Source organism: Pristiophorus japonicus, chromosome 18 (genome assembly GCF_044704955.1).
Source record: "Pristiophorus japonicus isolate sPriJap1 chromosome 18, sPriJap1.hap1, whole genome shotgun sequence".
Lineage (NCBI taxonomy): Eukaryota > Metazoa > Chordata > Chondrichthyes > Pristiophoridae > Pristiophorus > Pristiophorus japonicus.
The window spans coordinates 66,480,997-66,497,711 of record NC_091994.1 but is presented as its reverse complement, the minus strand read 5'-3'; the positions used below and the strand labels follow the sequence as shown (position 1 = coordinate 66,497,711).

General features: G+C 48.3%; 1 protein-coding gene across 1 annotated transcript in view; it reads right to left on the bottom strand.

The window, feature by feature from the left end:
* The window catches only part of epha8 (eph receptor A8), a 676,976-nt gene that overhangs the window by 17,043 nt on the left and 643,218 nt on the right, over window positions 1-16,715 (bottom strand). Inside the window, exon 15 of the mRNA XM_070860109.1 lies at window positions 14,509-14,699. Coding sequence (XP_070716210.1) covers window positions 14,509-14,699 — 191 coding nt within the window. The remainder of the gene's footprint in view (window positions 1-14,508; window positions 14,700-16,715) is intronic.

The following is a 16,715-nucleotide window of genomic DNA, read 5'->3' as shown; positions in this document are numbered from 1 at the left end:
TTTGCCATTTAATTGTGAGCTTTAGGGCTTTGAGTTGAAGCGTGACATTGTGTCTGGGGTTAGAAAGCAGAAGAAAATGACTACACATGTCATGTATCTTACATTATTATATATAACTGTATCCTAACATGCTATACATGACTGTAATAAGATATGACCTGTAACCACCAGCATACCTTACCACCAGGGGTGCACTTGCAAGAGACAGGTATAAAGGGACATGTCTCAGGCAAGTGCAGCATTCCAGAGCTGTGAAATAAAGGTGCAGGTCCAGAGTGACCTTGACTTCACTACATGCCTCGTGTGAATCTGTACTGAGGGGACAGGACTTTACAGTGGCGATGAGTTACGGGATTACAGAATCCACCGAATGGCGAACAACGGATCAGATGAAAATACAATGCGGGAGACAATTGGGAGGACTTTATAGAAAGGCTCCAGCAAAGCTTTGTAACCAAAGACTGGTTAGGCGATGATAAGGCAGACAAGAGAAGAGCACATCTCTTGACCAGCTGTGGCTCGAAAACATATGCTTTAATGAAGGATCTGTTGGCACCCGAGAAACCAGCAAGCAAGTCGTTTGAAGAATTGAGCACACTGGTAAGAGACCACCTGAAGCCAGCGAGCAGCCAACACATGGCCAGACACAGGTTCTACAACTACAGACGCTGTGTGGGCCAGAGCATACCCGACTTCGTGGCGGAACTTCGGAGGTTGGCTAGTTTATATGAGTTCTCCAATGAACTGAGGAGAGAAATGCTGAGAGACTTTTTCATTGAAGGAATAGGCCACACAGGCATATTCCGAAAGCTCATAGAGACCAAGAACCTGACCTTAGAGGCAGCAGCACTGGTTGCACAGACATTCTTGGTAGGGGAAGAAGAAACGAGGTTAATTTACAATGCAGGTACGACAACTAACAAAATATTGGAAAAGAAGTTCACAGCACTAAACAAGCTGCTACCCCCACACACAGATAAAACCGTGAGAACAGGTTCTCAACAGCAGGCAGAAGCCATCAAGGGCCATAGAAACGGCCGTTCACACCTCATCAACCCACAATGCGAGCAATCAACTACAAACTGAGAGAAGCTCAAGAGAGATCAGCCAGACGCAGCTCATTTTTTGGGAACTCTTTGAACAGGTCTGTGCTGGAGGTGTGGGGGTGAGCACTCTTCAAGGGGATGTCGATTTCAGCAGGCTGTTTGCAGAAATTGTGAATATACAGGGCATTTGGCCCGCATGTGCAAAAAAACGGCAGTTCGGCTGGTATACGAATCGGATGGGTTGGAAAGCAGACCAGAAAGTGGTGGGGACAGTACCCGGGACACCGATGTACAGCGGGTCAACACGATCAATGGCTCCTGCTCCTACAACAGGACGCCTCCGATAATGATGAGGGTCCTACTCAAAGGGATATCTGTCAACATGGAGCTGAATACGGGAGCGAGTCAATCTCTCATGGGGGCTCAACAATTTGAACAACTGTGGCCGCATAAAAGAGACAGACCAAAACTCACAAGGGTCGACACCAAACTAAGGACCTATACCAAAGAAATCATGCCAGTCCTTGGCAGCGCCATGCTCTCTGTCACACACAAAGGGACAGTGAACCGACTTCCCCTGTGGATTTTCCCCGGAGACCCCCCAGCACTGCTGGAGAGAAGCTGGCTGGCAAAACTAAACTGGAAATGGGATGATGTCCATGCCATGTCATTAGAGGAATAGATTTCCTGCTCAACAGTTATAAAGAGATTTGAACATCTCTTTCAGCCAGGTGTGCGCACTTTCAAAGGGGCAAAAGTCAAAATCTACATCACACAGGATGCTAGACTGGTCCATCACAAGGCCAGAGCTGTACCCTATGTGATGAGGGAAAAGATTGAACACGAACTAGACAGGCTTCTGCGGGAAGGCATTATATCACCTGTGGAATTTAGCGACTGGGCAAGTCCCATCGTCCCAGTCATGAAGCCTGATGGATCCGTACGAATCTGTAGGGATTACAAATCTACCATAAACAGAGTCTCCCTACAGGACCAGTACCCGCTGCCCAGAGCGGAGGACTTATTTGCCACATTGGCTGGAGGTAAACTTTTCTCAAAATTAGACCTCACATCTGCGTATATGATGCAAGAATTGACCGCGGAATCCAAGCTACTCACCACCATCAACACACATCGAGGCCTTTTCATGTACAATCGATGCTCATTCGGCATCAGATCGACAGCTGCCATATTCCAGCGCAACATGGAGAGTCTGCTCAAGTCCATCCCGGGGACGGTTGTATTTCAAGACGATATACTTATCATGGGCAGGGACACCGACTCCCATCTCCGTAATTTGGAGGAAGTACTAACGCAGTTGGATCGGGTAGGACTACGAGTCAAGAAATCCAAGTGCCTGTTTCTTGCACCCGAGGTTGAATTTTTGGGCAGAAGGATTGCCACTGATGGAATCTGCCCAACAGAGTCCAAAACAGAAGCAATTCGCCTGGTACCCAGGCCCCGGAATGTCTCAGAACTGCGCACCTTTCTCGGGCTACTCAATTACTTTGGGAACTTAATTCAGAACTTAAGCACGCACTCTCCATGTACTACTCAGGAAGGGGTGCGATTGGTTTTGGGGGGACGCCCAGGAACGGACCTTCAATAAGGCACGCAACCTTCTGTGTTCCAACAGTGTTTTGACTTTCTTTGACCCAGGTAAAAAGCTAGTTCTCACATGCGATGCGTCAGCGTATGGGGTCGGATGCGTTTTGCAACATATCAATAGTGCGGGCAAATTACAACCCATAGCTTATGCCTCCAGGTCACTTTCGCGGGCGGAGCGTTGGTACGGAATGGTAGAGAAGGAGGCGCTCGCGTGCGTGTACGGTGTCAAAAAGATGCACCAATACCTTTTCGGGGCCAAGTTCACATTAGAAACCGACCACAAGCCCCTCACGTTCCTCCTATCCGACAGCAAGGCAATAAATGCCAACGCCTCGGCGCGAATTCAACGGTGGGCACTCATGCTGGCGTCCTACGACTATACCATAAGGCACAGACCAGGCACAGACAACTGTGCCGACGTGCTCAGCAGGCTACCCCTGGCGACCACGGAACGGTCTGACGAACAGGACTGTGAGATAGTCGTGGCAATCAATGCCTTTGAGTCCACAGGTTCGCCCATGACTACTCGCCAAATCAGAGCCTGGACGGCCAGCGACCCCACGTTATCTTTCGTAAAAAGATGTGTCCTAACCGATGACTGGGCAGAGGCTCACGATGCCTACCCCAAGGAATTAAAACCCTTTCACAGGCACATGCATGAGCTATCACTACAAGCAGACTGCCTGATGTGGGGCAGCCGAGTAGTCATGCCTCTACGAGGCAGAGAGGCATTTGTCCGGGAGCTCCACCGCGAGCACCCGGGAATCGTTCTGATGAAGGCCATAGCCAGATCCCACGTCTGGTGGCCTGGTATTGACGCGGACTTGGAGCTCTGCGTCCGAAGGTGCACCATTTGTGCCCAACTCAGCAATGCCCCCAGGGAGGCTCCACTGAGCCCCTGGCCCTGGCCTACCAAACCGTGGTCGCGGGTGCACGTAGACTATGCGGGCCCATTCATGGGCAAAATGTTCCTCGTAGTTGTAGATGCATTTTCAAAGTTGATCGAATGCACCTTTTTAAACTCGAGCACAACCTCCACCACTGTGGAGAGCCTCGCAACCATGTTTGCAATGCACGGAATCCCTGACATATTGGTCAGTGACAATGGTCCGTGCTTCACCAGCGCAGAATTCCAAGACTTTATAATTGACCACGGCATAAATCACGTCAAGGCGGCACCGTTCAAGCCAGTCTCCAACGGCCAGGCGGAGAGAGCAGTGCAAATCATTATACAAGGCATGCTTAAAATCCAAGGTCCCACGCTGCAGGGTCGCCTGTCGCGACTGCTGCTGGCATACAGATCTCGTCCGCACTCACTGACTGGGATCCCCCCCGCACAACTGTTGATGAAAAGGACTTTAAAAACAAGGCTCTCATTAATCCTCCCAGACATGCACGAAATCGTTGAGGCAAAGCGCCGTAAGCTGACTCAGTACCATGACAGAAATTCGAGGGGGAGATGGAATGAGATAGGGGACAAAGTGTTTGTACTAAACTATGGCAGTGGTCCCAAATGGCTTGCAGGGACAGTAACGGGCAAGGAAGGAAACAGGCTACTGGTAGTACAAATGGACAATGGCAAAACCTGCCGGAGGCATGCAGACCAAGTCAAAAGCAGATTTACCAACAACACTGTGGAACCAGAGGCAGACTACAATGTGGAACTCGCACCACACTTGGTGGACAGACAGTGGGAACAACCTGAGGAAAGGTCAATCCCAACAGACAGCCCAGGTGAGTCAACAACAATCACACCAATCGAAACAGACAGCCCAGGCGAAATACCAGCAACCACACCCAAAGAAAAACAGACACCAAGGCAAACAACTGAACCACAACTCAGACGCTCCATGCGAGAGCGTAGACCACCTGAACCTATAAAGACAATAAGACCTTGGGGGAGGGTGATGTCATGTATCTTACATTATTATATATAACTGTATCCTAACATGCTATACATGACTGTAATAAGATATGACCTGTAACCACCAGAATACCTTACCACCATGGGTGCACTTGCAAGAGACAAGTATATAAGGACAGGTCTCAGGCAAGTGCAGCATTCCAGAGCTGTGAAATAAAGGTTCAGGTCCAGAGTGACCTTGACTTCACTACATGCCTCATGTGAATCTGTACTGAAGGGACAGGACTTTACAACGCAGACAAGTTGCAATCTACACAGAGGCACCAATTGATGACCAGCTGAGTGGGAGTTCGAGCTGTGAAACAGTCCACAGTCAGCACCAATCCTTCCTCCTTATGGAGGGAAACAGCATTGAGGTAACTACTAAACTACATCTATTGGAAGAAATAAGTTTTCTTAATTTAATTAAGCAAATACTTTGAGAACCATACCTTGTTCCAGCCCTCTTGCCTTTCCTCGTCTGTCCCACACCAACCTTCTCTCCTTTCTTTCTTCCCTCAGCCTTTACATTCAGTCAATTCTCATCCTTCATTATTTTAATCTCCATCTTGCTGTCTCTCCTCCAAATTCACCAGCTTTCAAAGGTATGTCAACATCCTTCACCTGCTCCTCGACGATCCATTACAGACCCAATTCACGTCCGGACGGGGGTCAAACAGGGCTGCGTTATCGCTCCAACGCTCTTCTCAATCTTTCTCGCCGCCATGCTCCACCTCACAGCCAACAAGCTCCCCACTGGAGTGGACCTAAACTTGTTGAGCTACAGGACATGGACGACGCCTGCGTCTGCGCACATTCTGAGGCTGAACTCCAGGATATAGTCAATGTATTCACCGAGGCATATGAAAGCATGGGCCTTACGCTTAACATCCGTAAGACAAAGGTCCTCCACCAGCCTGTCCTCGCTGCACAGCACTGGCCTCCAATCATCAAGATTCATGGCATGGCCCTCGACAACGTGGACCATTTCCCATATCTCGGGAGCCTCCTATCAACAAAGGCAGACATTGATGCGGAGATTCAACATCGCCTCCAGTGCGCCAGTGCAACCTTCGCCTTTCTGAGGAAAAGAGTGTTTGAAGACCGGGCCCTCAAATCTACCACCAAGCTCATGGTCTACAGGGCTGTAGTAATACCCACCCTCCTGTATAGATCTGAGGCATGGATGATGTATAGAAGGCACCTCAAGTCACTGGAGATATATCACCAACGGTGTCTCCGCAAGATCCTGCAAATCCCCTGGGAGAACAGGTGGACCAACATCAGTGTCCTCGTCCAGGCTAACATCCCCAGTATTGAAGCACTGACTACACTCGATCAGCTTCGCTGGGCAGGCCACATAGTTTGCAAGCCAGACACGAGACTCCCTAAGCAAATGCTCTATGCGGAGCTCCTTCATGGCAAATGAGCCAAAGGTGGGCAGCGGAAACGTTACAAGTATACCCTCAAAGCCTCCCTGGTAAAGTGCGACATCACCACTGACACCCGGGAGACCCTGGCCGAAGGCCGTCCTAGTTGGAGAAAGTGCATCCGGGAGGGCGTTGAGCTCTTCGAGTCTCAATGCTGAGAGCATGAAGAGGTCAAGCGGCAAACCAGCCCCACCCACCCCTTCCCTCGACGAATGTCTGTCCCACCTGTAACAGGGTCTGTGGCTCTTGTATTGGACTGTTCAGCCACCAAAGAACTCACTTTAGGAGTGGAAGCAAGTCTTCCTCGATTCCGAGGGACTACCTATGATGATGATCACCAGCTTCCAATGCAACCTCTCTCTCTGTATGAACTCCAGCCTATATTTCACGGCCGTCTCCCATGACATCTCTACTCCAATGGTCTCAATTACGGACAAGACCATCGATTTCTCACTCCCTCCCTCTATGGTTACGATTGGCGGAGGGGTGGTCTGTGGCTTCATCGAGGGGCCTGGGGAGCATTGCTGCTCCTCCACTGACAACCCATTCTCAAACTCCTAATGGCCGAGACATTGGGGGGTAATTGGAACCTGCAAAAATGGATGGGTTTGGTTCGGGTGGGAGGTAAAAAATCTGAAACAGAAACCCAACCCATCTCGAATCCATCCACTTGCAGTTTTGACGGAGGCAGGATAAAGGGCAGGAGACGGGTCTGTCATTGATACCTTTTAAGGAGGCTGTGTGCCTCCATTTTAACAGTGAATCTATTTTTAAATCCAGCAGTTAAAGGGAGAGGATTCATGAGGTACATGTATTTACAGTACTGATTGTGGGCCAGTAGGATCAGGACTGTTTCCCTCCGGCCCAACAAGCTAACCTGTAAACCCCGCAATTTATCTGCTTCCGCCCTCTCAACCACCATAGAAACATAGAAAATAGGTGCAGGAGTAGGCCATTCAGCCCTTCTAGCCTGCACCGCCATTCAATGAGTTCATGGCTGAACATGCAACTTCAGTACCCACTTCCTGCTTTCTCGCCATACCTCTTGATTCCCCTTGTAGCAAGGACTTCATCTAACTCCCTTTTGAATATATTTAGTGAATTGGCCTCAACTACTTTCTGTGGTAGAGAATTCCACAGGTTCACCACTCTCTGGGTGAAGAAGTTTCTCCTCATCTCGGTCCTAAATGGCTTACCCCTTATCCTCAGACTGTGACTTCTGGTTCTGGACTTCCCCAACATCGGGAACATTCTTCCTGCATCTAACCTGTCTAAACCCGTCAGAATTTTAAACGTTTCGATGAGGTCCCCTCTCATTCTTCTGAACTCCAGTGAATACAAGCCCAGTTGATCCAGTCTTTCTTGATAGGTCAGTCCCACCATCCCGGGAATCAGTCTGGTGAATCTTCGCTGCACTCCCTCAATAGCAAGAATGTCCTTCCTTAAGTTAGGAGACCAAAACTGTGCACAATACTCCAGGTGTGGCCTCACCAAGGTCCTGTACAACTGTAGCAACACCTCCCTGCCCCTGTACTCAAATCCCCTCGCTATGAAGGCCAACATGCCATTTGCTTTCTTAACCGCCTGCTGTACCTGCATGCCAACCTTGAATGACTGATGTACCATGACACCCAGGTCTCGTTGCACCTCCCCTTTTCCTAATCTGTCACCATTCAGATAATAGTCTGTCTCTCTGTTTTTACCACCAAAGTGGATAACCTCACATTTATCCACATTATACTTCATCTGCCATTCATTTGCCCACTCACCTAACCTATCCAAGTCACTCTGCAGCCTCATAGCATCCTCCTCGCAGCTCACACTGCCGCCCAACTTAGTGTCATCCGCAAATTTGGAGATACTGCATTTAATCCCCTCATCTAAATCATTAATGTACAATGTAAACAGCTGGGGCCCCAGCACAGAACCTTGCGGTACCCCACTAGTCACTGCCTGCCATTCTGAAAAGTACCCATTTACTCCTACTCTTTGCTTCCTGTCTGACAACCAGTTCTCAATCCACGTCAGCACACTACCCCCAATCCCATGTGCTTTAACTTTGCACATTAATCTCTTGTGTGGGACCTTGTCGAAAGCCTTCTGAAAGTCCAAATATACCACATCAACTGGTTCTCCCTTGTCCACTCTACTGGAAACATCCTCAAAAAATTCCAGAAGGTTTGTCAAGCATGATTTCCCTTTCACAAATCCATGCTGACTTGGACCTATCATGTCACCATTTTCCAAATGCACTGCTATGACATCCTTAATAATTGATTCCATCATTTTACCCATTACCGATGTCAGGCTGACTGGTCTATAATTCCCTGTTTTCTCTCTCCCTCCTTTTTTAAAAAGTGGGGTTACATTGGCTACCCTCCACTCGATAAGAACTGATCCAGAGTCAATGGAATGTTGGAAAATGACTGTCAATGCATCTGCTATTTCCAAGGCCACCTCCTTAAGTACTCTGGGATGCAGTCCATCAGGCCCTGGGGATTTATCGGCCTTCAATCCCATCAATTTCCCCATCACAATTTCCCGACTAATAAAGATTTCCCTCAGTTCCTCCTCCTTACTAGACCCTCTGACCCCTTTTATATCCGGAAGGTTGTTGGTGTCCTCCTTAGTGAATACCGAACCAAAGTACTTGTTCAATTGGTCTGCCATTTCTTTGTTCCCCGTTATGACTTCCCCTGATTCTGACTGCAGGGGTCCTATGTTTGTCTTTACTAACCTTTTTCTCTTTACATACCTATAGAAACTTTTGCAATCCGCCTTAATGTTCCCTGCAAGCTTCTTCTCGTACTCCATTTTCCCTGCCCTAATCAAACCCTTTGTCCTCCTCTGCTGAGTTTTAAATTTCTCCCAGTCCCCGGGTTCGCTGCTATTTCTGGCCAATTTGTATGCCACTTCCTTGGCTTTAATACTATCCCTGATTTCCCTTGATAGCCATGGTTGAGCCACCTTCCCTTTTTTATTTTTACGCCAGACAGGAATGTACAATTATTGTAGTTCATCCATGCGGTCTCTAAATGTCTGCCATTGCCCATCACAGTCAAACCCTTAAGTATCATTCGCCAATCTATCCTAGCCAATTCACGCCTCATACCTTCAAAGTTAGCCTTCTTTAAGTTCTGGACCATGGTCTCTGAATTAACTGTTTCATTCTCCATCCTAATGCAGAATTCCACCATATTATGGTCACTCTTCCCCAAGGGGCCTCGCACAACGAGATTGCTAATTAATCCTCTCTCATTACACAACATCCAGTCAAAGATGGCCTCCCCCCTAGTTGGTTCCTCGACATATTGGTCTAGAAAACCATCCCTTATGCACTCCAGGAAATCCTCCTCCACCGTATTGCTTCCAGTTTGGCTAGCTCAATCTATGTGCATTTTAAAGTCACCCATTATAACTGCTGCACCTTTATTGCATGCACCCCTAATTTCCTGTTTGATACCTTCCCCAACATCACTACTACTGTTTGGAGGTCTGTACACAACTCCCACTAACATTTTTTGCCCTTTGGTGTTCTGCAGCTCTACCCTTATAGATTCCACATCATCCAAGCTAATGTCTTTCCTAACTATTGCATTAATCTCCTCTTTAACCAGCAATGCTACCCCGCCTCTTTTTCCTTTTATTCTATCCTTCCTGAATGTTGAATACCCCTGGATGTTGAGTTCCCAGCTCTGATCATCCTGGAGCCACGTCTCCATAATCCCAATCACATCATATTTGTTAACATCTATTTGCACAGTTAATTCATCCATCTTATTGCGGATACTCCTTGCATTAAGACACAAAGCCTTCAGGCTTGTTTTTTTTAACACCCTTTGTCCTTTTAGAATTTTGCTGTACAGTGGCCCTTTTTGTTCTTTGCCTTGGGTTTCTCTGCCCTCCACTTTTCCTCATCTCCTGTCTGTCTTTTGCTTTTGCCTCCTTTTTGTCTCCCTCTGTCTCCCTGCATTGGTTCCCATCCCCTTGCCATATTAGTTTAACTCCTCCCCAACAGCACTAGCAAACACTCCCCCTCGGATATTGGTTCCGGTCCTGCCCAGGTGTAGACCATCCGGTTTGTACTGGTCCCACCTCCCCCAGAACCGGTTCTAATGCCCCAGGAATTTGAATCCCTCACTGCTGCACCACTGCTCAAGCCACGTATTCATCTGAGCTATTCTGCGATTCCTACTCTGACTAGCACGTGGCACTGGTAGCAATCCCGAGATTACTACTTTTGAGGTCCTACTTTTTAATTTAGCTCCTAGCTCCTTAAATTCGTTTCGTAGGACCTCATCCCTTTTTTTACCTATGTCGTTGGTACCAATGTGCACCACGACAACTGGCTGTTCTCCCTCCCTTTTCAGAATGTCCTGAACCCGCTCCGAGACATCCTTGACCCTTGCACCAGGGAGGCAACATACCATCCTGGAATCTCGGTTGCGGCCGCAGAAACGCCTATCTATTCCCCTCACCATTGAATCCCCTATCACTATCGCTCTCCCACTCTTTTTCCTGCCCTTCTGTGCAACAGAGCCAGCCACGGTGCCATGAACTTGGCTGCTGCTGCCCTCCCCTGATGAGTCATCCTCCCCAACAGTACTCAAAGCGGTGTATCTGTTTTGCAGGGGGATGACCACAAGGGACCCCTGCACTACCTTCCTTGCACTACTCTTCCTGCTGGTCTTCCATTCCCTATCTGGCTGTGGACCCTTCTCCTACGGTAAGACCAACTCGCTACACGTGCTACTCACATCATTCTCAGCATCTGCTCTCCAGCGATCTCTCCCTAACTGCTGTACCGCTGTGTCCTTCTGCGGCAGGGATTGCCGCCCAACAGTCTGTCCCTCACTCTGTCCCTCAGTCCGTCCCTCGGTCTGTCCATCACTCTGTCCATCCCCCTGTCCCTCCATCTGTCCCTCAATCTGACCCTCAGCCTATCCCTCCGTCTGTCCCTTTGTCTGTCCCCCACTCTGTCCCTCACTCTGTCCATCCCCCTGTCCCTCCATCTGTCCCTCAATCTGACCCTCAGCCTATTCCTCCATCTGTCCCTCCGTCTGTCCCTCAGTCTGTCCCTGTATTGGGGAACAAGACAATGGCTTCGGTCTTCCCAATATTCAATTGGAGAAAATTTCTGCTCATCCAGTACTAGATGTCAGACAAGCTGTCTGACAATTTAGAGATCGTGGAGGGATCGAGAGAAGTAGTGGTGAGGTAGAGCTGGGTGTCGTCAGCGTACATGTGGAAACTGATGCTGTGTTTTCGGATGATGTTGCCAAGGGCAACATGTAGATGAGAAATAGGAGGGGGGTAGATCCTTGGGGGATACCAGAGGTAACAATGCGGGGGCGGGCAGAGAAGCCGTTGCAGGTGATTCTCTGGCTACGATTAGATAGATAAGAGTGGAATCAGATGAGTGCAGTCCCACCCAGCTGGAGAGGCGTTGGAGGAGGATGGAGTGGTCAACCGTGTCAAAGGCAGGTTGAGAAGGACGAGGAGGGATAACTTCCTTTTGTTACAGTCATAAAGGATGTCATTCTCTTCCAAGTCTCTGGATTATTAGTCCAGTAACATCTCCCATTGTATGATGTAGGTCTGTCTGAGGAATGCCACATCAATGTATGATGATTCTGTTGTACAATGCATGTCAACCTACATGACAATAAGAGTTAATTCTGTGACTGGGACAAGTTGTGTTAGTGATGTTCATGGCCTCGCCCCTCCCTATCTCTGTAAACTCCTTCAACCTCGTAATCCCCAAGATGTCTGCGCTCCTCAAATTCTGCCCTCTTGGCATCCCTGATTATAATCTCTCCACCATTGGTGGCCGTGCCTTCAGCTGCCTGGGCCCCAAGCTCTGGAACTCCCTGTCTAAACCTCTCTCTACCTCATTTTCCTCTTTTAAGACGCTCCTTAAAACCTACCTCTTTGACCAAGATCTGCTGTAATTTCTTCTAATGTGGCTCGGTATCAAATTTATATATTTTTTGTTTTATAACACTCCTGTGAAGCGCCTTGGGATGTTTTACGACTTTAAAGGCGCTATATAAATACAAGTTGTGTCAGTGATGAAGCAACCGATACTCTGTCGCCTTAAATGGGAGACATCTTCAGTAGAATTGGGCACTTCTCACAACAGATGGATTCCCATGATCAGACAATGTATTATACTTTCTGCCTGCCTGCCTTATCGAGAGAGAAAATAGCTTGAGGTGAAATGGAAGCCTTATCCTCACATAAGTCACTACAATGTCGCCGTGTTCAAGGGTTACTGGTGAGCGAGCAGATTCTCTCGATTCCCCAAGGGTGCGGTATTTACAGTCTCTCTTACAAGGCAGTATGTTGAATGCAAACTGGCTCTGGAAACATGCTGAGATACCAAATGAGAAATTGAAAAATAAAATATTAACACGTATTGGAACCAGAAGGATATCTTACTCCACCAAACACATCAGGGTATAAGCATCGACTCACTCTGTCAATGCTAAGCAGGCCTCAATCTCCATTTAAGGATAATGGAAAAAGAAGCAATTCTACAGCAAAAAGGAAAGGGTCATTGAGGAGAACAGGCACTTTAATGCTTTGTGCTCGGTTACCGCCGGTTAATGTTTGATGTGAGTCGTCGAGTAGGGAACAGACAGCGATGAATGATATTACTGTCAGTGTGGTTGTCACTTTTCAGGATTTTTTGATCATTTCTCCACAGAAAGGGTTTATGGGAAAAGGTTACATTTCAGGATTGTGTTTTAAAGCAAAGTGTATTCACACATATTTTTTTTTTAAAAAGGCATTGAGACAAAAAGGTGGATAAAATGCAAAAGAGCTTGGCCTTGAAGTAGTTTCCCCCAAATCAGCAAGCAATCAGTGATCCCTTTCTCTCAGGGGGAGGAGGCGGGTCGCACATTTAAATATTAGAATGAGGCTGGCGTGCCTCATGGTGAGCCACCATTACAAATATAACTCGGGCTGGTCCGGGTCCTGGGCCTCGGGGAACCTACCATCTAAAGGGAGGTGAGGACTGCTGTATCCAGGAGGTAAGTGCCTTTACACTTATCTGCTGGATCCAGTGTACCTATCTCACCCACCCCCTGCAATTGGACACCCACTGAGGCCTCCAATCACTCTCCATCCTCCCCCATCCAAAGCTGCCAATTCCCCCCGATAAGGCCTCTGATCCCCTGTCCGGCCTCCGACCTCCCCCTCTCCAGCCCCTGATCACCTTCATGGCCTCCCCCCTCTGACCCCAATGCTCTTCCGACCCCAGACCAACCTCCTGATCATCCTCTGGCCCCTGACCATCCCCCGCTCATCCTCCAACCCTGACCCAATTCCCCCCCCACCCCGTTCATCCTCCGGCCCCCAACCATCCCCTCTGATCATCCTCTGGCCCCAATTCACCCCCCTGCCCCCTCCCCCCCCCACCCCATGATCCTTCCCACCTCTCTGTGGCCTAGTGCCACAGGCCTACCTGTCTTCAGCCAGCCAGCCTCTGCATCAGGCTGTCTGTGGGTGGGAAACAGAGTTTTGAAATGCTCATCAGGCCCTAGCGTTAAATTAGGCAGGGCCTGAGGGAAACGAATTCTCCCGGGTTTCCCACCTGCTTTCTAGCCCCCCCACCACTCCCTACCCGTCTCCAGATTAAAACTCCAGCCTACGTTCCTAAGTGAGTCTGATTATAACTGTTCCCTATCGATGAAATAAAGCGGCCTAACAATTTGTATTTGTACCAAGTGTTTTTTCCATCACTCTTTGAAAAGATTGAAAAAGCACACAGGAGGTACCAGCCAAAAAGACAATGTCCAGCTTGTATGTCAAGGGGGACATGTATTCAGACAGGGATTGATTCGCTGTGTGTAATTAAATGAACAAACTGTGTTTGAACCATCACTTGCAACTCCACCTGAATCTTGATTAAAGCCAGACCCTGCAGCAGCTGGAGGATTCTGTGCAGCTTACACTATAGTTCATCCAAAGTAACAGCTTCCCAATCTTTTTTCCATTATCCTGATAGTCAAAATATTCCATGAATTGCCAGCATTTGGACATATTATAATGAAGAGTTCTTAAGCTTTCTCTGCCTTCCCCATTGCAGCAGTAAGTGAAGGCTCCATCAGTCCTGTAATACACAACGTTAACTGCACCACTGTCTTTCAATAATTCAGAACAAATGGAATAATGGCACAAACAGCACAAAGGATATTGAAAGTAATGGGGCAGATCTTGACTTTGTGTGATAGTGTGAAACGGGTGATATCGAGCCAGCAGCTCGTTTTACAACTCTCCCCATCGACTTCAATGGAAATAAAAGTTGGGACTGATGTAAGATGGGCTGCCGACACACGATCGCCCAAAGCCAACATCTACCCCAATGTGCAAAATAGCTGAGATGGGTTGCTCATTCAGAACAATGGCAAGTGCAAATCTGTGGAACATAGATCAGCCCCTTCCCGATCACAGACACCGTCTCTGCCCCACCTCCTCCGCAAGCAACACCAAGCTTTCGTTTCTGTGTCCTCACCTGCTTGTGGTATCAATGATCTTGAGGGTGGTGGGGTTCCGAATGAGCTTGTCCAAGACACTGACAATCTGGATGAACTTGGGCCTCTCGTTGCGGTCTTTCTGCCAACAGTCTAACATTAGCTGATGTAGGGCCGCAGGGCAGCCCATGGGGGCTGGGAGACGATAACCTTCCTCCACCGACTTAATTACCTGCAATACAAAATGATAATGTTGCTGATCTTTAAAACAGGAACACTTTGGTGTAGCTCGGTATGCGTTAGCAACAGAGAGAAACACCCGATTCCGCAGTTATACCACATTAATTCTGTACAGCAGGTCATATTACAGCATGAACCATAAGCGGGAACCTGAGGGATTGATGACTGCCAGTAGAACCTAGAAGTAGACCTCTAACATTTATTAATCTTTAATATAAAGTCTGCAATCTCTACCCAGTTGGGTCAATATGTGGTTCGGGTGCACACTACGTGGTTGACTCTTGGGCCCCGATATTTACTGGGGAGGGATTTCCAAGCCGAGGGGGCGGGTGGCGTGGAGTTCTGGTTTTTGTAGAGTTTTAACTCCATAACGGGCGTAGTTTTAATAAACTGGATCCCTGCCCGGTAGCCAGCCTGATTGACAGGCTCAACTCCATCGGGCAGGGAGTGAGATCTGTTGCAGCAGAGGCCACAGCCCGGGGGCAGGTAAGTTTGTGCTGCTAGGGAAGGGATCTCGAGATGGGGGACTGGGTACAGGATCAGGGGGGGTAAGCACGGGGGGAGGGGTTGGGTCGGTGTGAGATCAGGGGCAGACATGGGGGGTTCTGTGATCAAGGAGGGGTGGCTCTATTGGGAGGGGGTCAGTGATATTGTAGACAGGGTCCTGATCACGCTGGGGGGTGGGTCTGATCGCTGGGAGGGAAGCAGATTAGCTTGGGGGGGGTGTGCGGGGGTGCAGGGGGAATTCCTCTCGCTCCTCCTGGCCCACAAGCAGAGTTGGAAAAGGCAATTACCTCTTCCATGCAGCAATCCTCATCTCCCTTTAGCTGCCGGGTTTCCCGAGGCCCGGGATACCAGACTGGTCAGGGTTAAACTTAAAGTGGAGATAAAATATGAGGCACGCAGCCTCATTCAAATATTTAAATGAGCAACCCGCCTCCTGGGACCGGATTGGTTGCCCGACTCCTGCCCCCCCCCGCCCCATCAAAACTGGAAGTGGGCGGGTTTGGGGTGAGTTGGGTTTTGGTTTGAGATTTTTAAAATATTTCCATTCCCAACCCAACCAAACCCACCCATTTTTCGGGGTTAAAACTTCCCTCTTAATTTCTTCTGAAGTGGTCTAGCAAGCTACTCTGTCAGGGCAACTAGTGATGGGCAGTAAATGGGGCCTTACCAGTGTCACCCACCTCCCAAAGATAGGGTTTCAGCCGTGGCTCAGTGGTAGTGCTCTTTCCCATGAGTCCAAAGATTGTGGGTTCAAGCCCCACTCTCGAGACTTGAGCACATAATCCAGGCTGACACTCCAGTGCAGTGCTGAGCGAGTGCTACACTGTCAGAGGTGCCCGTCTTTTTGATGAAATGTTAAACCCATCTGCCCTCCCAGGAATACATGGCTCTATTTGAAGATGAGCAGATGAGAATCTGGGTTGACATTTACCCCTCTAACCAAAGCCACCAAAAGCACATTATTTGTCATTTATTTCATTGCTATTGTGGGAGCTTGCTGTGTAAAAATTAGCAACCGTGTTCCGCTACATTATAACAGTGACTACACTTCAAAAATACCTCATTGGCTGAGAAACACTTTAGGGCATCTTGAGGTCATGAAAGGCGCTATATAAATGCAAGTTCATTCTTTCTCACATAAATCTCTGAGAAAATGCATCAATGTTGTACAATTGAATCAAAATCTGGGGAGAAGTACACTGACTGCTGTATGAGACTAGTTACACCGTGAATGACATTAAACATTTGCTTGTTTGACAGGTTTTCTGATAAGATATTTCTGATCATGGTTAACAATGGCAACACTTGGTATTGGAACAACGCACTGATGGGGATGATGAAAGGTGATGACTTGACAGGGTATCTTTTCCAATCAGTTAAAGAAAGACAGACCTTGCATTTATATAATGCCTTTCATGACCTCGGAGTTCCTCAAAGCGCTTTAGAATGAATTACTTTTTGAAGTGCAATTACTGTGGTCTTGTAGTCAAATGTGGCAGCT